Consider the following 24,086-nt stretch of genomic DNA (forward strand, 5'->3'; position numbering starts at 1 on the left):
AAAGTAAGCAGAGCTGACGCGATAACGGCTTGTTGACTTTCACTTTGTCAGTACTGAAAGCAACCTGTTCTCCCGACTTTTTAAAGTTTTTATTCCTTTATATATGTACTATTGGTTAGTTTACTGATTTTCCGGCTTTTTTATTATCTTGCATGTGTGCGTAAGAACTAGTATATTATTAATGTTTCCGAAAACACCGACTTCCGAATAGACCGACTTTGCATTATACAATTAAAGGACTGATAGTAACACTGATTATGTAAATTCAGAAGCCGTTAGGGAGAGAATGCACTACAATATTATTTGTGCCCCCTCAAGTATAAAGTGTTACCAGCACGATTAATTTTTACGATTAATTTTTTGCATCATTTTCTGTAGTTCAGTATAAAGGAACCTGAGGATTATAAGCGGTCTCCCACTGTTATGGTCCAAAGGTCTACAGTCCTCATAAGCATTTAATGGTGCTACGGTCTCTTCCGCGGGGCCGAAGTCAAGGTATCATCCAGAATAAAAGAGGCACGGCAGGAAATTCACAGGGAGCGTTTTCAGACAATGATTGGACGACAAACTGATACAGAGAAAGAAAGCATCATGATTTATTTGCAATACAAAAAAGAAATCGGTTAGCGGAACTACATTGGGCGCCACCTCGGGAATGAAACTCACCTTTATGCTTTAATGATCAGCGCTGTGAAGACGGGAAGCCGGCCGCCGCTTTGGAGGCTCTCCTGGCTTTTACGTTTAAGCAGCGAAACGCAGTGAGACACCTGGGACTTTACGCCGAACTGTCAAGCGCCGATACGGCTAAAGAAAAACAAAATGAGGTGGCGACAGGTGCCCTTCATATTATCACCTTGTTGCCACGGTACCATAGTCGATGCCTCGTCATTCTAGTTCGTCCGCATTTTTACACTGTCCTCCGGCTCGTAGGTTCTCACATACAGAGACGTTCGGCAAATAGTAGGCTGTCCAAGGCTGCTCATTGCCTAAGTGAAATTCCACAGCCTCCATCCTGATAAGGCATTAAACCAGAAAGCTGTTTGCTCCGTTTCGGATGTAAAACATCTGTGTCGGTGAGGTCCGGCGGCGGAGCATCGCAATAAGCCTGGATACACAGTCATCAAATGAAGGTGCTGGGTTCGATGAGACAGAGGGCAGGATTCAGAGACGCGGCTCATGGGTAATGCAGTCGCCGGGAGACAGTATTAAGTTAAGAATACAGCTTACTTTAGGGAACCCGCGGGAAATTCCGTTTTCTGATGGGTTTTGAACTGGAGACCTTTCGCCTTCACATGATATTTAATATTTGATCATTATAATGACCACTTGGAGGAAATCAAATACACAAACCTATTCACGCAACTTAGGAAATGGAAACGGTTGCACTGTTTTTGTTTATATATATATATATATATATATTTGTTCTTTACAGTTAGTCTGGGCCAGGACAATGTCACCTTTTTTATATAGTGGGGTAGTTGATGTGTCCTGAGAAGTTGATATTTATTCATGGAACAGTAAGGAACACGATGCAACACAGAGCAATGGATGTCAATGACCGGACTGGGAAAACACACACAAACGTGCACTTTAGTGCACCAGACTAATTAACAACAACGAGAAACAGCTGGTAACACGGGGATTACACACGAGGTAGATGAGGGGGCGTGGCACACTGGAGGATCGGACGAGCGGGGCATGACATATTGCACTATAGAACAACACGGAAAATGGAGTTTACAGAACGATGGGATGGCATAGGAGTATGGAGTGCATAATATAATATTATTTCTAACAATATAGCCTACAGTGTTATGCATTAGGGGGGAAAGAGTGATGATGTCACTCCGTCACCTTCACTCTCTCACACCCTGGGTATTGTCCTGGTTTAGATGCCGAATAGCTTGAGAGAAGAAGCTTCTCGTCATTCTCTCCGTGTTGGCCTTTAGGGAGCGAAATCGCTTCCCTGACCTCAGCAGGGAGAAGAGTCCATTGTCAGGGTGACTGGGGTCTTCCATGATCTTCCTGGCTTTGGCACCGTTTGATGTAGACAGACTGCAGGTCAATGAGCTCGGTGTAAATGATGCACACGGCTGATCGCATCACTCTCTGGAGAGCACGTCTGTCCTGCATTGTGCTGTTTCCAAATCAGGTGGAGATGTTTCCCATCTGAATACTTTCAGTGGTGCAGGAGTAGAAATTCCTTAGCACCGTCTGAGGCAGGCAGAAATCTCTGAGGCGCCTCACTGATGGGCCTTCTTAGATACGGAGCTGGCGTGGCGAGACCATGACAAGTCCTCTGTGATGTGGACACCCAGGTACTGGACACTGTCCACTCTCTCCACTAGGGTCCCTCTGATGAAGAGGGGATTGTAGTTCCTCACCTGCTTTGTGCAGTAGTCCACAATCAGCTCCTTTGTCTTGCTGGCATTTAAGAAGAGATTGTTCTCGTGGTCATATGTGTACAGAGAGTACAGTAGGGGGCTCAAAACACAACCCTGGGGGGCTCCAGTACTGAGGGTAATTGGAGGGGAGACATGTTTTCCTACCCTTACTGTTTGTGGTCTGTCCTAAAGGACATTATCAATCCACTGACAGAATAACGGGCTGAGTCCCAAATCCCTCAGTTTGGTGGTGAGGTTTGAGGGGATTATGGTGTTAAACGCTGAGCTGTAGGGTTGTTTGGAGAAGATGTGCAATAGCATCATCGGTGGAGTGATATGGCTGGAGAGCAAACTGTTGGGGGTCTATTGTGGCAGGAAGTGAAGAAGTGATGAAATCACTGACCAATCTCTCAAAGCACTTCATCACAACCGGAGTCGGTGCTACTGGTCGGTAGTCATTGAGACTAGTGGGCTGTTGTTTTTTCGGGACAGGAACGATGATGGACTGTTTAAGCATTTGGAGATCATTGCTTCCGCCAGGGAGAGGTTAAAAATCTCGGTGCTAGTGTAACCCCTAATTCTATTGAACCAAAAGAAATATAGATAAAATAAAACAGGGGTAGGGTACCGGGTCCTTCAATCTCCTCGTGTAACACTACCATATGCTCTATCTAACTCCTGGATATAAGCACTAGGAGTCTCACTGGGTCCAATTCTAAAAGCTACCTCCAGTGCTGGGGAGAGCAGACTGTCCAAGATTGTCCGACGTTGTATTGCTTCAGAAATACTACTGTCATTCAATACCTGATAAGCATGCAGTCTCCATGTATTAAAATCTGCTTCAGACTGCGGTTTTGGATAGTTCCCAGAGAAGGGACGCAGCTCACGCATTGTGGGAGCACATGCACGTGCTTCACTTTTCACTATATGCTCAACTACAACCCGATGGGCTTCTGCAGATATGGGTATGGTCAGTAAACAATCATTAGTGGTGGGCTCAACAGGGCCATCCACTTTATCACCAACTCCACCTGGTAATTGGGGGCTGAGGGGCGATTTAGCTTTAACCCCAGGGACTGGCGTGGATGCCATGGGAACTGGGTTATTAGGCCTTTCCCCATAGATACAACTTAAAGCTCCCTGCTCTACTGAGGCAGTGCTGATACCATAGGCAGTAGCTAACTCCGAAATCTGTCCCTTAAAAGCAATTGTCATGTCATTGATAGCATGTGCAAGGGGCACTATTTCCTTACCAAGTGGGCTCCCACTTACCAATTCCTGTTGATATTTGTCTATCTGAAACACTTCCCAGCGAGATCCATCCTCCGCAAAATGCTCCTCATCTAGTAGCATTGGAGTCACCCCAAAACTAAACTGACAAAGAGCAGTATTAGGTTCGTTTTCAAGTAAAACAACTTTCTCAACATCATCAAGTGATGCAAAAGCCTCCTGCATCCTTGCAAGGGTGATACATTCACTAGGTCCCTTAAGCACTACTGTCCGTTCAGGATCATACCCATATGCCTTACAGACATCCATGGCTATCTACAATAACAAAATGAACTATATGCAATGAAGTAAGACACCTCGAGTCCCTGTTCGGGCACCACTTTCTGTAACCCCTAATTCTATTGAACCAAAAGAAATATAGATAAAATAAAACAGGGGTAGGGTACCGGGTCCTTCAATCTCTTTATATATAGTCTGAGTCCAATCACTGGGGTTTTTGGAAAGAAATGTGATGTGGACACGATATGCCTTACTTCAAAGCCATCTTTTTAATATAACATTTCAATTAGCCAGTTAATTTAACATAAAATCCCAGTATATAAATCAAAAACAAAATCGTATATTATTTCAATAATCAAGTAAAAAAAAATAGTTCGATAACTAAAACACAAATATATATATATATATATATATATAGTTTTCACTGGGTATCCAAGTGTTAAATCCATCCATCCATTTTCCAAACCGCTTATCCTATTGGGTCGCGGGGGGTCCAGAGCCTATCCCGGAATCAATGGGCACGAGGCAGGGAACAACCCAGGATGGGGGGCCAGCCCATCGCAGGGCACACTCACACACCATTCACTCACACATGCACACCTATGGGCAATTAAGCAACTCCAATTAGCCTCAGCATGTTTTTGGACTGTGGGGGGAAACCGGAGTACCCGGAGGAAACCCCACGACGACATGGGGAGAACATGCAAACTCCGCACACATGTGACCCAGGCAGAGACTCGAACCCGGGTCCCAGAGGTGTGAGGCGACAGTGCTAACCACTGCACCACCATGCCGCCCAAGTGTTAAATATAAAAGAAAATTTGGCCAGCTTCTCACTGTCCCGTCCGGAAAAAAAAATTTGAAGACTGGCTCTCTTGATGTCTTTCGGCGGAAATAGTAAAATAGTAGTTTAGGCGCCACAATTGTCGGCAGGAACGCTCAGCTTATACCCCGCTCGCTCACGGCGACTTGTAAAACAGTTCGCCAACCTACGCAGAGCGTAATGACGCATACTGTACGTTGCTCTGAGCTGTTGTGATAATACCAAAAATATGCCTCCTTCACTTAAAACAAGTGCAATTGCCAGGTAAGCTTAAATATATAATTACACACTAAAAAAATTTGCTTATAGAAAATAAAAGTACACACAATAAAAAAAAATTCCGTACACATAACTACATATACACATCCCACTACAGACAGAAAAAAAAATATACAAAAAAACAATCAATTACCAAATACCATGTAGGTTACACTAGCAGAACCGCGCAGGTTCTCAGGACCTTTCCCGAAATTCCATGAGGTCCAGTTGCCTTCCTGGTGTCCTGTTCTGCGCGCGCCCCTTGTACTGTACTCCGTGCTGCTCGCACAGTAGCATTATTAGCTGCAGCCTCGAAGCATAAATCACGTTCAGCATGGCTGCCAGTGAAGCGTCGGCATTCGTCAGCGCGGAAGGTGCTTTTTATAGTCTGTTATCATTCGAACTCCCTTCCAGATTCTCCTATATAATAATGTGAGCCAAAAGTCGCCAATTTTAAATGCTGATTTAAAATCATAGTTGCATTCCTGATACCCGCGTAAGTGTGTGTGTGTGAGCGGGTATAGCTTACCTTATGGGGACACACGGGAAAACTCCCACGTTTTCGGGAGACATTCAGTTCAAATATACTGTAGTTACTTTAGCTGTATATAGTAATGTTTTAATGATAATCATATTATAGAAGTCTATGCATTTTATTAGTAAATGTCATCATATTAAGACATTATGTACATAACCGGTTCCTGTAACTGCCCCGTGTGAGCTTTATAGAGTATTTCCATTTATAGAAGAGTATACACGAGTAATTTATTTCGAGTTTGTATTGACGGCCATATACCTCAATTGTTATTGAATACCCATTTTAGAAGACATTTAGGGTTAGGAACACGAAGATGTCTGTATTTGAATACCGTAACCGAGTCCCCCGTGTTTTCGGAGATGCCTGGCATTATCCTGAATAGTCATGTGGCGTAATTGTTATTACATAACAAATGCCTTTAGCAAATGATCCCAGATGGCTTATGTTTAGTGAAATGAATAAAAAAAAACACAGAAATTTCAGCAATAATGGTTAATTTTACTGACGTTCAGTCACAAACCAAACCGGGAGCTGAAGTCACGAAGCGGCCCGAAAAACAGAAGTATAACTTCACTCCTGTTTAGTTTATTTCAGTCACTGCGATCATCGGTCGACGCTTAAAAATAGTCGGAAGCGGTAATTACATTTTATAATAAGAATGCCGGTGATATCGTGATCACTGTGAGGATTCACGTAGCCTAACACCAGTCAACCAAAAAGACAATATCACGTGCCTTTAGGCTTACAGTCTACTTATGTTGTAATCCAAAGCATCACATATACAGTAGTTCTTTAACAGTCATGCAGACCGACTCATTTAAGGAAAACCCATTATGAAACTATGGAAAAACGAGGCAGTATTCCATTTGAGGTGGGAATTGAGGTGGAAACATTTTTAAAATCAGTTTAATGAATCCCTAAATTAAGCCATCTTAGTATGTCTGTTAATACGTCCTGTTGTCTCTCCATACCTGCCTGAAGTACGAAGGATCGAAGGGGGTCCGGAGCCCACCAGTAACTGTAACACCCAGGGGCCCCGCTAGAGATGTTGGGCCCTGGAAGGAATATCATATAGGGCCCCAATCCCAGACAAATTATGTTCCAAATATTTTTGGAAGAAAATTAGAAAAATGATGGATCAAGAGATGTTTTATATGAAAAAATTGGTGAATGTTAAAATTTGTTTGGGAATCAAGATGTGTTGCAGGTGCAAAGCAACTTTAAAACATCAAAGAAATTTTAAGCGTGTTTTACGGTCTGCTTCCCCCTCTAAATGGAGAATGACCGGTTTTAGAGCATTGAATTCGGTTACATACTTTAGCATCTAATGTTAACATGGATATAATCGTGCTGCATATCGTCTCGAGATTTTATCTCAGTTTGGTATCACGCCTGAAATAGATTTAATATTTTAAACACGCAGTCCAATAAAAAACAATACTGTAAGATTACGAGAACATTGTCATATTTCAAATACAAATTTTCGCGGTGAAATTCGTGTGGAATCTCTTCCGTACTGAACATGCGATGTTCTATTAGTTCTCGTCTTTAATGTCTTTCAGTGTCACGTTTTAAACGCTTGGTGTCATTACAGACCAGGTTTAATATTCGTTTCAAAAGTCCAGAAAATCGAAATCGTTCCTTGATGACGCTAACCTAACCCAGACACAGCGTTGCCAACATGTGAGCAATTAAAGGGCGTATAAACTCCGTGTGTATTATTTATTTGTGACAAGACAGATGGTTTCGGAAGCATTTACGTTTGTTTATTTAACAGACGCCCTTGGCCAAAGCCACTTACGAGATGTAGGCAAATAAATCCCGAGCATACAGCTGTCAAAAAGCCAACTTAGGTATAAGTGTAGCTAGACTCAGCTCCCTATGAATGGCCGGTAAGAAGCGCATGTCAGCATCGGAGAAAAATATATACAGTGCATTTCAATGCATCGTAAGAATAGCGTGTTTCCGAAAGAGTAAGGATAGTTGGTGAGGATGGAGCAGGTCACTCACTGCTTGAGCTAGCAGAGGACGGTTCTGGGCTATTTCTCGAAGGGACTGCTTGTCACATGGGCAGCTCCAATAACAAATATGAAGGATGTGTGTGTTGTGCACTTGCCTTCACAAAAAAATTACATTATTAAAAAGAATTTCAATAAGGAAATGGAAAAAACATAAATATATATTGTCAGAAAAAAGAGTAGAAGTTTGTCCCTCGTCACTGGGGCTGTATCCTGTAAACATACCTTTTAAGACACAGAAATTGGGACATTTTTGTACTTTTGATGGTACAATAATGTTGTTCATACCTTGGGGATGTCCTTCAGAGTCAATTTCTGTACCTTAAATTAAACCAAAAGGTACATTTACCTACAGCTGGGGTACAATTAGCAGACCCTGGAGGGTGCAGCCCCAGTGAAAAGCAGATGTACAGTGCGGTGCTTGTTTTTCTGACAGTGAACTGCAGAGGTAGTTAAACTGTGAATGGGTAGATGGCTGGATATGCGGAATATTTTAAAGCCAAGGTAGCTATTGTGTCACTGCATGGGTCGTACACTCAGATGAAGTAACGATGATTTTGGTATTGATAAGCAGCATATAAGCGTACTTAGTAAACTGTTTTATTGACGTAAAGACACTCTGTGTTAGGTCCTGCCTGCCATGTCTCCCGAGCCTCCAGTTTCCTCCGACGTGACCCTGAGGAGCCACATTTCTCTAAGTGCCTGTCTGTCTTGTCAGCCCCAGTCTTGTTGTTGACGTTGCACTTCCTTGTTGCCTTTGCCCTCCCTTGTTCCTGTCCTCCCGCTTTGATCCCTCGCCCTCAAAGCAGACAGCGGTGTTCACGGTGTGACGGCCTGTACGCTGGAGGCTGAAGCTCTGCTCTACGACCTGCTCGTGGTTAACATGCCCAGAATTGGGCAGCTATTTGATGACAGGGCCCTAACCTTCACAGGGCAGCTTCGCAGTGTCTGCTTAGCTCGTCCCTATAATTCACCTTAACTCAGGCAAAATGTCCACTATATGGGCACAAGTATGTGGACACCAGCCTGTCCAACATCTCACTCTGAATAAAAGGGTATTAATATGAAGCTGACTAACCCTTAGTTGCTGTAATAGCCTGTACTCTTCTGGGAAGGCCTTCCATTAGATGCTGGGACATTGCTGGTGGGATTTGCTGCCATTCAGGTTGGGTATTAATGTTGGGTGATCAGGTCCCTTTCTGTGAGCTTGTGTGGCCCCCACTTTGCAGCTGAACTTGCTCCCAGATGTTTCCGCTTCCAATCCCCCTCCCCCCGAGGATTCTTTGCACCAGCAGCGAGCTTTTGGGTTGTTCTTCTTTGGCCCGGCCTGACAATTCTCTTTTGAAATCTCATATAAGCGTTTTACCTGCCCTTACGTCTTTCTTTTTGCTTCGAATCTTCACAGTGGCATTCAAGCTGCATGTTCTGTGCACCTCCTTGAAACCTACTTGACTGGCCAGGTGTCTTACCTCTTACATAAAATATGAAGTGTGTTTACTGTTGCCCTTTTACAGTGACACCTTGAGTGGTTAAAAAAGAAAAACACTGCAGACAACAGCTTTTGTTTTGTAGCCTGACGTATCGCCTATGATAAAAAAAGCAAGTAATCCTGGCAAACTTGTCCAGCTACCAAAGTATTCATATCTAAAGGTCATGTGAGGGGAAGGCTGTTCATGCCTGAAATCGTCTTGGGAGTCAGATGTGCACAGTAGGACAGGCTTGATTTTCACAGTATCTTCTGCCTTCTGCCCTCACAGACACATAAACACATGCAGACATAGACAGACAGAGAGACAGACAGACAGACAGAGAGACAGATACACACACACACACACACAGATAAACAAAGCTGGAAACTGGGAAACAGCTCAGGAGTTCCTGCCCTGTGTCTGAACACGCACTGGACTTTTCATTACCTGGAATTTATTCATTTATTCATTCTTCAAATTGACTCTTGTATGACTGCAAGAAAATTAATATTGATGTTTCAACCCAATAGGACATTCCCCTCCACTGCAAGCAGGGGCAATTCTCGGATTTTTTTGAGGTGGGGGACATAAATGAGGCCATAAGTCACACAGAAGGCGCAAACATTTCATTAGCCAATGATATGTTTTGAATCAGTGAGTGACATGGGGGGGGGGGGGGGTGCAATCTGGGGGCCAATCAGCTTTCAGCTTTGCCCCTGTGGCCCCGCCCCTGTATTTCCCGCTACTTCTCATTTGGAATAGATGAATGCTTTATGAAATTTCATTAGATTACTCCTTGAGCACTCATACCAAGTGCATGGGAACACCATCATCCTGGAAGATTCCAGAGAGGTCTTGCTCCTTTGAGGACAGACATGCATTGGACGAAGAAGATCAGCAGGAAGGACTCAGCATTATCCCTCTAAGGCGATCTGGGTATGTATCCCCTGCCAGAAAGCACCATATGAGAGCTGCCAGAACCTTCCGCCGGGTGAAAGGAGCATGGCTGCTTTCTTTTGGCATTCACTGCACACGCACTCATCACCGCCTCATTCAGGACCCGGTGACTCATCTGACCATATGACTCCTTCCCACTGACCGTGCTGCTCCATTGCACCAATTTATTTTAAGTGTCATAAAAGGCTTTATGCACCCTAGACAGACCATATAATCCCATAATCTCTCAAAAATAATTAATAATAAAGGACTTTTAATCCACTGTATAACTAGGTCTGGATTCCACACCAACTCCATTCAAACCACTATTCATATTTTTGCACTTAAACAAGGACTATGGCTCAGTATCCTGCAAACATGCACTTAAAACCACCCTCCTTCAAAATCACTGACAGCACTATCTATCTATCTATCTATCTATCTATCTATCTATCTATCTATCTATCTATCTATCTATCTATCTATCTATCTATCTATCTATCTGTCTATCTATCTATCTATCTATCTATCTGTCTGTCTGTCTGTCTGTCTGTCTGTCTGTCTGTCCGTTCATCCATTCAACATGGATAAAAGTATTGGAATACACTTCTTAATCATTGAATTCAGGGTTTCATTCAGACCCATTGCCACAGGTGTATATAATCAAGCAGCTAGTCATGCAAGTCAGGTTATGAAAGAATGGGTCGTTCTGAAAAGCTCAGTGAGTTCACATGAAGTGCTGTCATAGGATGCCACCTGCAATAAGTCAGTGTATGAAATTTCATCCCTGCTAGATATTCCACGGTCAACTGTAAGTGGTGTTATTGCAAAGTGGAAGCATTTAGGAACAACAGAAACTCAGCCACAAAATGACAGACCACATAAAGTAACAGAGCAGGGTGACAAGAGTACTGAGGCACACAGGGTGTAAAAGTCTCCAGTGCTCTGCTGACTCAATAACTCAATAAAAGCATGGTCCATGATGGTGGCTGGCTGAGTTTGGTGTGTTTTCTTCATACATTGTATCTATCTATCCATCCTAGCGCCATGCTTGTTTGTGGAAACTGCACGCTCTACCCCAGCTAACTGAAGTGAGACCTGACATGTTCATGCAGGCTAGGTTTTGATGACACTACTTTGTGAATATTAGAGAATGCAGATGCTGCAGAATGCATGGAAGAATTTATCCATCCATCCATCCATCCAACCATCCATCCATCCATCCATCAATTTTCTGTAACTGCTTGTCTTATTTTAGGTCACAGGGGGACTGGAGCCTGTCCCAGAGGCTATAGGTAGAAGACAGGGAAAAACCCAGGATGAGGGGCCAGCCCATCGCAGGGCACACTCACACCCAGTCATATACACATACACATGTAAGGGGGATTTAGTAACTGCATTTACCTCAGCATGTCTTTGGACTGTCGGGGGAAACCGGAGTACCCAGAGGAAACCCCACGACGACATGGGGAGAACATGCAAACTCCACACACATATGACCCAGGCAGAGACTCGAACCCGGGTCCCAGAGGTGTGAGGTGACGGTGCTCACCGCTGAGCTGCCCCGCATGGAAAAATCATCTTTCAAAAATGCTTGTCTAAGCTTTAATGGCCCGGAAAGCAACAATCCTCCTACGATTTAGGTCACTTCGTAATATGAGTCTCACGCCGTCTGTGTGTTAAAGCCCTAATACGTAATAATACTGATTATTTTCATGCTCAGCGGTGACAAAACGACCACGGACCCCCTGGCAAAGCTTGCCATCTACTCAGGATTACCACCCTCCACTTCTACAGCCTAAAATCTGGCCTGAGAAATGGGCTGTTAGGTGATTTTGTTGTTGTGCATCATGAAGTGCATTTACATAAACCTCGATGGCGTAGCCTACAGTTATACAGTCTGCTTTTTTTTATAAGCAGAAAGCGTACACTGTACAACGATGACGAAAGTATAGTACACGCATAAAGCAGCAACTCAACCATCATCGACTCTTATGCACTGTACGTAACTGCAAGTGCTGCACTTCTATATGACTGGTTACGCAGCTGATTTGTTCACAACAGCATCACTGCAAACGGCTGAAACGTCATCAGGACTGTAAAGATAATGTCAATAACATGTGAAACAAAACGCAAATGACCTACCTGCCTCATCAGATATTTGTAAAAATGAAAAATTGGTGTTATTGCGTCGGTTTTAATTATGTCAATATATTTAATGTGCATTGTGTGTGGACAGATCGCACACCTGTATTTTGGCCAGCTTGACTTTAAGCAGAACAATGAACCAAAGGTCTTCATTATATAGAATGAATTTATAAGCACCGGAGAGGAGACTGAGAAACTGGAATCGACTTTTCTGTCCGAGGTCCCGCCGCACTTGAAAATGAGGCCTGAAACTGAGAGGGGCCCTGGGGGCCCCTCCTGGGAGCCGGGCCCCCACACATAGCGCGTGCTGTCCTCAGCACACAATGCCGGCAGTGAAGAGGCTCATTTGCACTCATTCATTTGCCCAAAGGTGACATCATTCCAGTGTTTGAAAAAAGTAATTTGAGTCTAATGCCAGGGGACTTAGACTTACCGGATTAGAGCGCATACTGGTTTGTGACAAAGCATGAAATTGTATTCACCGAAATCAGGTACACGCCTGCACCCACTAATACCTGAATACCTGAACTTTCCTTACCTGTCGCGCAGGTGCACCAATCATTTTTTTAATTTCTTACAGTTTCTGTTCTCATACAGGTGGTCACCAACATGACGTTTGCTCCCAGGATTTATACACATAAATTAAGTTCAATTTCACTCATGCGTCAGTAACAGTGAGGAATAATCCCTCTGTTGTTCATTTCATTCCCGTCTTACACGGGCAGCTTCTTCGTAATCGGTGTCAGAGCATCTTCACAAAAAGATTCGGGCATAAAATGATGAACGAGCTAAACTGAGTTTTGGCCACCATCAAAGCTGTGTGCCCTGATACTTGTGCAGAACAGAAGTGTACATGATCCCACTTAGTTTAGAGGCTTAGCACAGTATATATTCCAGTACGGAAAACTTTCAAGCTGAACACTGCAGGTGCAGATGTTCCTGTGACTCCTTAAATTGATCACAGTAACACTACCTCAGTGATAAGTAACACTGTCTAGTAACTGAAGCTGCCAATATCACCAGCTGCTCTTTGCCAGGCTCCTTCCAAGCGTCCAAACTGCTATATCTCTGATCTCAGATTTGTTTGAACTACTGAAGTAACCAAAGTATTTCCTGAAGGTGTAAATGTCTGAGTGCAGTCTGTCCGCACAAAGCGGCACGGGTGGGACCTTCTGAAGATTTGGCAAATCTGTCAGGTTGTGACCATCTAAGGTGCATCTACGGTGCAGCCTGTAGACACACGTCATGTTCGGTTGGAGAAAGAAGCCGCCGAGGGTGACACGAGCGACCACTACTGCGGCGACCACTACTGCGGCGACCACTACTGCGGAGACCACTACTGCGGCGACCACTACTACGGCGACCACTACTGCGGCGACCACTACTGCGGCCTGGTTAAATCCCAAGGAAAATCCCGACTTGTGGGAGATCGGGTGCACATCTGCACGAGAGCATTAACCCAACACAACACTGAGACGTACCAACTCAACTCAGGAGCCCCGAGGGACATGATATCGAACGGGAGCCGCGAGAATGGAGGGATTCAGAGGGAGCAGATGAATGAGCCCATTAATGCGACGGAGGGATAGATTACGGAGATGAAGACAAAAGTGCCTGCCCACCCCCAGCCTAATAATTCAGTATCAATAGTGGGTTCTTACAGGTGGTTTTGGTTACCAGCGGGTTTGTGTGCAGTGAACGTAAAGGGGATAACGAAAGGGTGGAGAAAAATTTGAAAAAGGCAGTTTGCTGTCCACAGAATCGGGGTTCCAGCTAGAGACTGAATGGGTCGGAGAGCATCTGTGCCAGTTAACCATAACCATTGTTAGGGAAACATGTACTATTTTTATTGTCATTTTGCTAGATGCCATTTCTTAGAAATAACACCCTGCAGCAGCTTGATTTTAATTTAGCAATAACACGTCTTAAGAACTGTCGCTTGAATATTTCCACCCCATACATGGTGATAAACAATGTTGAATGTTATTTGCATATCCTGTTTGTGTACCTCAATAAAAGACACTGCGAGGGGAGTTCCTCTGTCGAAGTTGGCTGAGTTCGACTGAGAGGCTGACACCTCGAAGTCAGGACCGGACTTCCCTTGCAGCAAGTAAAAAGTCATCACAGCTGTCTGTGTTGTTCTGTGTTCAGAGACTGGTTGGTTTCCAGTGTATCTTCAGAAGAAGATAACCCTAACAACCATAAGGAAAACACAATCGAATGCGGAACATACCCTTTGGCGGTGGTGTTAACGTGCTCCAAGAACAAAGCGCTCTGTAGACGATTCAATACAACATGGGAAGAAAGAGGAAGTTGTTGGACAGGGAGAGCCAGAGAGAGGTCCCAAGTAGGGGTGGAGGTCCCGAGTAGGGGTGGAGGTCCTGAGTAGGGGTGGAGGTCCCGAGTAAAGGTGGAGGTCCCGAGTAGGGGTGGAGGTCCCGAGTAGGCGTGGAGGTCCCGAGTAGGGGTGGGCCTTATCTAGCAAAACATCCTTATGATTGATCTCAGCCTATATCATTTCTTTTACACTTTTTACATAATTGCCATTAATCTATTACTATTTTGATGTTTTTCACATTTGAGCCCATCGTCACCGATTCACCCGCACTTTCCTTCCCTTTCCTCCGGATAACGTGCCGCGAGTCTCTCACCGCATACCTCGGTACTTCAGCTTGTGCACAGGTGTTTAGCCTGATCTAGGGCTGCTGAAAATCGGAATCCGGAAAATTATGGTAATGACAGCCAGGATGTGACAAGGAATCAGAGTCCTCTAGTCGTTACAATATTAATAATTGATTGATTATATTTGTAACATGAAATATTCTCAGTTATATGTGCAGGGTGAGATGTGGCGGGGTGGGGGGGGGGGGGGGGGGGATCGCGACACTGGCTGAACTCAGTCTGAGCAATAACCCACCCTGTGATTGGCCAGTCACTCAGGAAGGTTCTAGATTCCGGTCCCTTAAAGGCAGCCTTAAGTAATATACTAAACCTGACCCTGTCCATGACTACTAAACAGTTGCTCTTAATTAAGTCCATTAACATATATCATTATATTCATACTTAGTAAAGAATTCTGCAAGGTTTAAAATAACACAGGCACCACAGCAGTGTTATTTGTCTCTTATGCAGGATGAAATCCTTTTCTATGTTTTCATCCAGGGAAAAAATGGCAAAGGGTCCTTTTACACATTAATTTCCCAGCATGGGATATATAGCCCCGCGACCCAGTAGGATAAGCGGTTTGGAAAATGGATGAATGGATATATAGGCATTAAGAATGTGGCCGGCAGCCTGAATGAACACACTGACCTCCACTGCGACCTCACAGATGATCGAAAGAACAGGTGCAGCCTCCATCATCGGGACGCTAACTTTGTCTTAACGCAGTTGTTGTTAACTGCCTTTGCCAGCTTCCTCGTGAGCAGTTCACTCTCTTAACCAACCACCCTTCAGCACATCAGTCCATTTTTATTATCAGTAACAAATCACCTTTTTTCATTTCCCAGTTGATTTCACACCAGAATCGTGTGAGAGTCAAGGTCAAACATGAGGCACAAAGAAGAATCAGGTGCCAACAAGTAATCACTGCAGTTAAAGGCAGTGCAGGTCCTCCAGTGGTCAGCATACAGATTAAATGGGGACAGTTTCAGTTCAGCTTAAGTCCTGGTCTCCAGAGCACCCATGACTCCCCCCAGGAGACAGAGAGAACTCCTGAACAAAAAACTCTGGATTCCTCCTTCCCACCTTCATCTCTGGTCTTCTTCAGCATTCAACAAAACACAAATTCCAGTGTATCTAACAAAAAAAAAAGCCCAAAACGCAGTTATACCAGTGCAGAAGCCCCATGGCGCCAGCCCAGGCTCCTCCAGAACGTGAACGCTGACCTCGGGCATCCTGCAGACTGGCTCCCACCGTGACGGGTTCTCTGTAAATCTGTGCACGGCAGTGCCTCTGTTCTGCATCAGTTCCCACATGTCAGACAAACAGGTTGTACCGCGTATGCGGTTCCAGGGCGTTTCTGAAGGAGCCTGCTCAGAATATGAGGACATAAGCGTAATTATAAATAAATAAGAGGCAGCTGCAGGCTACCTCCAGCTCGACATCACATATCGAGCAGGTCTATCCTGCTTCCCGGCACCTTGGCGTGTTAATATTACACAAAATATTCAGCCACGGAATCATTCATCAGTAAAAATGCATCCATGTCTCATCAAGAATGATCTGCACCAAACAGAAAGGCATTAATGCAATACAGTGTCAGTTAAACAATTAGCAAACGGCATGACATTACAGGCAATTGCAATAAACCAGAAACTTTGTTTCAAACGTAAACACCTGGTAGAACATCTCACACGAGTTTACTTCTCGAGCAGGAGAATAAATATCCAATTAATTTTCAATTAAGTTTCGGAGGAACAGCCAAAAAAAAAATCGATGACAACGGGGAGGCTATGATGTTAGCGAGTCTGGGGGTCCCTCATGGACAGCTACGGGGTGGGGGGGGGGGTGAGGGTGGGAGCTGCCTGAGTACGACGTGTGCAAGTCTCTGTGCAACAGAGACGAGAAAGACCTACATTCCTGGCCCTACAGGCGGGCTCTTGGGGACGGTGACTGCTTTTCTGTCTGTCCAGCTCAGGTTTCCAGAGTCGGCGGGGTGAAGGATTCGGGGCGGGCGGGGGGAGGGTCCACAAAGACCACAGAAATGGGCGAGGCTAGGGAGCCCTGCCTGGTCTGCGGCGCAGAATGAAAGGAACACGCCTGCGGTACCGCAGTGACTGCATCTGCAGCAGGCGCTGCGAGTACTGCACCTCTGGCAGTATGAGCTTCAGGCAGTGGTCACGTGACTCGCTGCCCGGCTTGGCGCCCATGTAGGAGGCATTGAGGGGCAGTTCGTAACCCATGATAGCCACCTTGGAGCTGGGCTGCCACGGACGCAGCACCTTGTCCTTGATCTGGTTTGCTGGGCGCAGCTGGGGCTGCGGGCCCCCAAAACAGCCGCGCACGAGGCGGTCACGGGCCTGTCGCAGCAGCTGCACCTCCTGGGCCACGCAGTCCAGCCCCAGGGCATCCAGCTGGCGCCACAGGCTGGCGTTGAAGTGGTTGTAGAGCTTGGCATCGAGAGCATTCCAGACGCGGATCCTGGCCGGAAGCCCCTCTTGCAGGGACCTCCGGGAGCCGGGGGTGCGCATGTTCTGTTTGATGTAGAGCACATCCTCCAGCTCCCAGGAGAGCAGGTGTCGCAGCAGCACCAGCGACTCATCGAAGTACTCGGAGATCATGACCAAGGAGAAGATGCTCTCAATCTTGGCGATGAAGCCCTTCACGTAAGCCTTGTCACTGGCTCGGTGGTTGTTATCCCCGCCCAGGTCATAGGTCAGCGTGTTGTGGGCATACATGGAGTCCTTCTCGGTGGGACGGAAGTAACGCCAGGGGTCCTTGAGGAAGGTCTCCAGGGAGCCGTCTGGGACGCGCTTGAAGCTTGGGCAGTACTGGTTGTAGTAGCTGAACAGCGACTCAAACATGGAGGCCGGCTCTCGCAGGATGGTAACGTAGATGGTGTCATTAGGCATGATGCGCTGTACCTCATTGTGGTTGAAGCGCATGTGACTGGTGATGATGCGGGCAGGCAGTGTGTAGGGGTGGACGAATCTGGAGCTAAAGGAGGATGGGTAGCAGAACTGGTGATCACATGGGCTCTGTGGAAGGGCGACGGTGAGGTTGTGGTGCTCGGCAAAGCGGAACAGGATGTTCTGCATGGTGCTGCTGGCCGTCTTGTGCGTCTTCAGGAAGGCGATGCTCATGTGCTTCGTCTTTGCGGCAGCAGAGGACAGGCTACATGTAATGTTACTGGCCATTTTGGACGATTTTATAATCCTACGGGGTGGAAAAAAACAGCATGTTTGGTCACGCAGCAAAGAACCGAAGACTGTGTCAGTACTAACATTACCGTTTCAGAGACCAAAACTGCGGGACCAAGACCCCCATCTCCAAATCTCACCAGATGAAATGGCCTCTGCTGTGTAGAAAGAGGCTCAAGCTGCTCACTGCCAGAAGCAGAAAGAACATCTTCTTGCAGGACATTTGATGGAGAGAAGTGGAGGTGCAGATGAACATGGTGGGGACCTGGAAACACAGCGAGGAGAGACGGAGTTAACGCTTACGATACGGATGAAAGGAGGTGCAGTACCAGGCAAAGGTCTGCACACCCCTGCTTTTAATGCATTCATCCCTGTTTTAGATGTTATTCTGCTTACAGTAAAAGGCCTCTTTGCAATGAAGTTATACATCTGAAATATGTCAGTGACCCAGAGAAGTGTTCGACAGCTTTAGACTTGCTAAAATTTTAGATGCTTCAAAACAGCCCCCATTTGCTTGTTCCCATAAGTTCTGGGCACAGGTTGACCACCTTGCTCTTACTCTCCGATCCAGCTCATCCCAGATCAGCTGTACAGGGTTTGGATCGATAGATTTTGGGGGGGCGGCAGGTCATGTCACAGGACTCCATCTCTATGCTTGTTCACAGCACAATACAGAACTTACACAACACCAAAGTGTGCTGGAGGTCGTCATGTTGTCACTGTAACTGGAATGGCAGTAATTTAGGCTGCAGAAGAGTGCAGGTAAAGCCTCTCCGTTCAATATGTGGAGCGTCTATGGCAGTGAGACAGCTGACAGTGTCACGGTGACCAGACTCCCCTCTTTGCCCCAACAGAGCAACATGGACACCTGCTGACTCTCCTGAAGTGTCCAGACACTTATGCTGCTTACAGACTCTCATCTTTTTTTGTCATCACTGTGCAAACAAAACCCCCATGAGGACAAAATGGAGACGCCGATTCCTGATAATTCATTAAAAATAAAAGCAGGAAAAACTGAATACTTTCTGAAGGTACCATATTGGGGAGGGGGGGGGTCACTTGTGAAGGATCCAAATATCCTATTGGATGGAGTAATTAATATGTATTAATATAATATATAACATTCAATCTTTTTCGCCATTGGAATATTCTGTCGGACCACTTTGATTATGGTGCACATTCATCACTGCATTGTTTCCACAAACTTATGCAACATCTCTACATTTGTTCATCCAGATTTACTTAAATGTCTTGCCAAGGTCTTGTATTGACGACAAGTGTGAGTTGAACCACTCTGTAAAGCCTTCCGTACCACATCCCAAAGACTTTCAGTGGGGTTAGGGTCAGTGAGGTGGCCAGTTCATGTATGACAATGATTCCTCGTGCTCCCTGAAGCACTCTTTCGAGCCCGATGAATCTCGGCATCCTTGCCCTGGAATATGTCCATGCCAACAGGGAAGAGAAACATCCGTTTGTGATCGGTGGAGGTGTAACCCGGCCTGGCAGTAACTTCAGGAACTCTGACTTCACTTTATTGCTGCATAACGTTGCTGAGCTGTAATAATGATCCAGTCATAGGATCTGAAGTATTTGCTGATATAAATTTAAACTGCGACTTTATATTTTTTGGCTGAACAGTGCATATTTATGTTATAAAGAAGTATTTAAACTTAAATAACAAAAGGTAGAGATTTGTCGTACATGAAAAAAGAAAAACACCACGGTTTATATTTCTAAAATACTGTTTATTTAAAAAACAAGAATATGGCAGAAATAAAATTGCCTAAGGTTAATTCTCAGACGCTAATAAATTGCCTGAGGCATCAGTACATATGACAGGCAATATCCTCACAGCAGAGCCAAACGGGAATGAGTTCGGGATGCATCAGGGAACTCAGTGGGGGCTTCTGTCCAGCGTGATGAGTCCCTTGTTGAAAAGCAGAATTTAAACATCCCTTTGCCAAATAAATAATGCAAAAAAAATATACAAAGCGGAAGGTTTATTGATCGATGTATTATGAATTATATATTCTGCAGAAGCAGCTGCTATGATAAAAACATCTCAGACGTTTCTGCAGCCGCGATGAGGTCGGAGACTTCCAGGGAAGCGTCCTCTGCGTTATGACGAGCCGACGATGCCAGGGCAGACTTCCAGGGAAGCGTCCTCTGCGTTATAACGAGCCCACAATGCCCGTGGAGTCGGGGGTCACAGAAAGGGACCTTACCGCCGTTAGCAGCCCCCAGGCAGCACGCTGCATTTCAGCAGGATACATTCGGGGGCTCAAAACAGGCCAGGAGGAACTCCAGCATGTAATACCCCCTCCTTCCCGGGGAAGGGAAAGGAGCGATGGTGATCGAAAGCGCGGCAGCCAATAAGATGCGTTCCTATGGGTCCAGGGAATTGCCACGGATACGATCTCGCCAGTGGGGGCCGCAGTTTAGCTTCCAGGGCACAATGTATCGTCAGGCTTTTCTTCCCGCTACTCACCACATGAATGAATTCAGCCAGACTTCATAGGAGTAACTGAGCACATATAGGACTGACGCAAAAGGACTTTTGTAACTGGAAGAAAGTGTCTCCCAGATAAGGGGGTAATTGTAAGCTCTGGGGGCCGGGAGCGGCGTGGCTTTCTGGGGAGGGCTTTCGGCGGCCCCTACTGGGCCCCTCCTTTGGCTCCACAGTCACCACGGAGCCTTTGATGGCACAAACGGACTCTTCACGCGCTGCCGGTCCCAAGTGCATGCCTACTGTTATGTCTCAACTTGCTCGGTCCACCTGATACGCGGCTCTGCTACCCTATACTGGGAACTGGGGGGGGCACGGTGGCTCACTGGGCATCCCGCAGGCCTCGTTCCCCCCCCCCCCCACGTAACCTGCTTTTCTCCCACAAGTTAATGTGAGGTTCAGCTGGCTGCGCCGCCGCGCCTCTGACCAGAAGGTGGCTGGTTTGAATCTCACGCTCGGTGGCGTAACCAGGTTGAGATAAGGAAAAAAAACTGTACTCGTACTGAGGGAAATTATTGTGGCAGGGCATGGTATCCATCGGGATTAACACAACAAACAGAGCTTCAGAATAGCAGATATAAAATAAAGAATTCAATTACAAAGACAAAAAGGCGTAAGAGGATGTGATGTGTAAGAAGGTAGCAGAAGTGAGAGTGTGAACAAGGCTCACAGTATATAGGGAATAAGACACACATAAGACAATAGGAGAAATTAAAAGATATTGACTGGAATGAGTAAACAATGTGTATAGATGAGAAAAGTTCACATTTGCGGGGGGGTGGGAATTAAAGAACAGAATCCAATGCAGAGTCGAAAAAAATGACTAGTCTATGAATACAAGTTCAATTTGCGGATTCTGAGCAGACAGCCATACCACTGGCTTAGTCATTTTCTAAGGAAAAGCAGACAAGGACAGAATGAGTGACTATTTCCGCTCAGCCAGTGTTAAAGTGGACGACAGGGCACCATAACAAGCTTCCCTACTATTACAACTGGAACACGTCTCCGGCCCAGAAATTCGACGCATCCATCTGTCCATGTTCAACACTTCTGATGCAGAAACAGATTTTACATAAGAAGTGGAGGAATAGCAGACTAAACGTAGGAACTTTTCTGGAAGGTCGGCAGATTCCAGCCTGAACTCTCCCCCCAGAAGTAAATATTTTTGATAATCGGAATGGTAATCGCTTATTGTGCTGTGACCTTAGGTCCAGCATCGGCTGTCGGGGGAAGCTAAGAGGGAGGATATCAAAGGGCTTTCTTAGCCAAAGGGTTCAGCCGGCATTAACTGTCACGCAAGAGAGGGCACCTCTTTAATTAAAAAGCCCCCGTATCGCTTCCCCCAAGAACATGACACAGGGAGACTGAAACCGAAGAGTGAGAAGCAGGTGATTAGTGTGGAGCTCGGGGGTAGCGGCGCAGGCTGGACCTTCCGGGGGAACCGGAGCATGGCATGGACGGTGCGCGGTCCGTGTCATCTCATCGCTGGGGGGGGGGGGGGGGGGGGCACTGCGTCCACTCCTTGCCAGTCTTTGCATCGCTTTCTCGCTGGGTTCTGCTGAGCTTGTCTTATCTGTGGGGGAATCTCCATCTGTCCTGCCCTCTCCCTCCAGCGAATTAGCAAACGGGCCCCCCCTCCGCATACGCTTACAGATTTCAGGTTCATGGGCTTAAACCAGCCAGAAGGCATCCAGTTGTGTCCATTAATGCCCAGCTGAGCTATAAACTAGGCACTTCCTGCATTTCTGTTCACTTCAAAACACTGAGGCTGAAGTCAACACTAGTAATTATAGAAACACCATATAAGACCATCAAAAATGTAAATAAGTATTTCTGTCTCATAAGGGCTTCGAGACTGAGCAGGGGATCAGCTGTTTATCCAGAACCTGGGTGTACTTTTTTGGTTCTATAATCAATATGTGAGCCAGAGGATTCCAACCAAGCAGGTTCTAGAGCCTCTTACCATGCAGAGTCTCACGCAAGCAAAATAGGGGCCCTGTGTTGCTGTAGTCGTACAAAGGGATCAAAACAGGCCCAACCACATTTTTTTGTGGTTTTTTTTCCCTTTAGCTGACAGTGCACCTCAGCGCTACAGAGACCAAAGGCTCCACCTGCAAAGCCTTCAGTCCAGCTTCTGCTACCTTCAGCCTGCCTGAAAAGCATCAGGAAGATTCAGCCCAGAAAACAAATACACACCCCGCCAGGCACTCAGAGATAGGATGGGCCTGTCAAAGCATGGCTGGAGCACAACATGAGATTCTTGACATAGTGCAAAACAGAAGAATTTGACTGCATCCTGTAGTGAGGCATTTATGTCCGTGCTGATAGCATGAGGAGAGTTCAGAGTTAATTAGGTAGAGTCAGGGACGGATTACGAACTGGGCCAGCGGGGCCGCTGCCCAGGGGCCCTTGGGGTGCAGCCCAAAACAATTTGCAACGCTTATCAATAATGTATTTTCGTTTGTCTATTTTAGAGGGCCTACATTCTTTGATCCTCTGCCTACAAGGGCCCCTGACCCTATAGGGAGGGCGTTTGGCTGCCAAGGGCCCTTGAATTGTGGTGGTTGTGGTGCTGGTGCTGGTGGTGGGGGGGGGGGGGCCCTCGCGAACGTTTTGCCCATAATCCGTCCCTGGGTAGAGTAATTAGAGAGATTAGGGGGGGCGGATATATTTCCTCCTGCTTTACTACGTAAACAACCCAACCGCCACTGAAAGTCAAAAGTTTACTGGCGACAGTTAGCAAACAAGTGCCTTTACAAGCCAAATATGAAAGGTTGGAATTAAGGCGTAATTAGATCCAAAAAGCTAATCTGCACTTTAACCAGGCTCATGGCCAGAAGCACATTTTGTGGAGGGGTCCAATTCCGAGGGCTGAGGCACATTTTGAGGGGGATTTCAGTAAAGCCTTCCGTAAGACTTCTCTCATTCACAACAAAACATATACTGGCAGCTATACTGATAGCTATACTGATAGTCTCCCTACAGGTATGTAATGTCATTTCTACTACATAAATATGCCCATGTAGTTTATAAATCACATGACGTGGACAGCAGGGGGTAACAGTCCCTGGACCAATTGGGGGTTAAGGGCCCAGTGGTGGAATCACTCTACCAAGTACAGGATTTGAACAGACAACCTTCCAATCACGGGCACAGTCCCCTAAATCACAGAGCCACACAACACCCGGTTTTGCATGACTGTGAATATTTCCCATTTCTGTATCCCAGAGACACAGAATGCCTAGAAGTATTTGTATTTGTAATATTCTGCTTTGCTTTGCAAATTACAGGTTAGACGCTGAGACTGAATAGAAATAAGAAGACAGATGGCAGATGTGGCACCTATTCAACCAGCATACAGTCAAAACGAAGCATCACAACAGTCATCCGCCTCTGTAATCCGCCTCTGTAATCCGCCTCTGTAATCCGCCTCTGTAATCTGCCTCTGCTCCCCTTTCCGCTCTGGTCTACAGGTCGATGGCAAATCCCCTATCTGCAATTCCATCTGTTTCTTCATTTCACTGCGGTACAGCTGTTTTCCATACTCACATTCTCCACAGACTATAAACTCTATATTGCAGGTGTGGATTTTAATATTATGGAAAGAAATTTGCATATCAGGTTTAAAGAAAAGGA

The 24,086-nt window shown here is 45.8% G+C and overlaps 2 protein-coding genes across 7 annotated transcripts in view; both read right to left on the reverse strand.

The window, feature by feature from the left end:
- LOC125719883 (galactose-3-O-sulfotransferase 3-like) overlaps window positions 1–16,449 on the reverse strand; it is an 80,562-nt gene extending 64,113 nt beyond the window's left edge. Inside the window, exons 1-2 of one of the 3 annotated variants that reach the window (XM_048994684.1) lie at window positions 15,396–15,529; window positions 3,657–3,758 (exon numbers count right to left, since the gene is read on the reverse strand). In XM_048994684.1, the coding sequence (XP_048850641.1) occupies window positions 3,657–3,758; window positions 15,396–15,446 (153 nt within the window). In that variant the 5' untranslated portion in view covers window positions 15,447–15,529. Of the gene's footprint in view, window positions 1–853; window positions 1,247–3,656; window positions 3,759–15,395 lie in introns of those variants that run through there. The other 2 variants (XM_048994683.1, XM_048994685.1) reach the window with 2 other exon arrangements.
- Window positions 15,535–24,086, reverse strand: part of LOC125719885 (galactose-3-O-sulfotransferase 3-like) — a 33,242-nt gene continuing 24,690 nt past the window's right edge. For all 4 annotated transcript variants that reach the window (XM_048994707.1, XM_048994706.1, XM_048994705.1 and 1 more), the window contains 2 exons: window positions 18,085–18,209; window positions 15,535–17,960 (listed from right to left, as the gene is read on the reverse strand). In XM_048994707.1, the coding sequence (XP_048850664.1) occupies window positions 16,799–17,960; window positions 18,085–18,200 (1,278 nt within the window). In that variant the 5' untranslated portion in view covers window positions 18,201–18,209 and the 3' untranslated portion in view covers window positions 15,535–16,798. The remainder of the gene's footprint in view (window positions 17,961–18,084; window positions 18,210–24,086) is intronic.

Source organism: Brienomyrus brachyistius, chromosome 24 (assembly GCF_023856365.1).
Source record: "Brienomyrus brachyistius isolate T26 chromosome 24, BBRACH_0.4, whole genome shotgun sequence".
Classification (NCBI taxonomy): Eukaryota; Metazoa; Chordata; class Actinopteri; order Osteoglossiformes; family Mormyridae; genus Brienomyrus; species Brienomyrus brachyistius.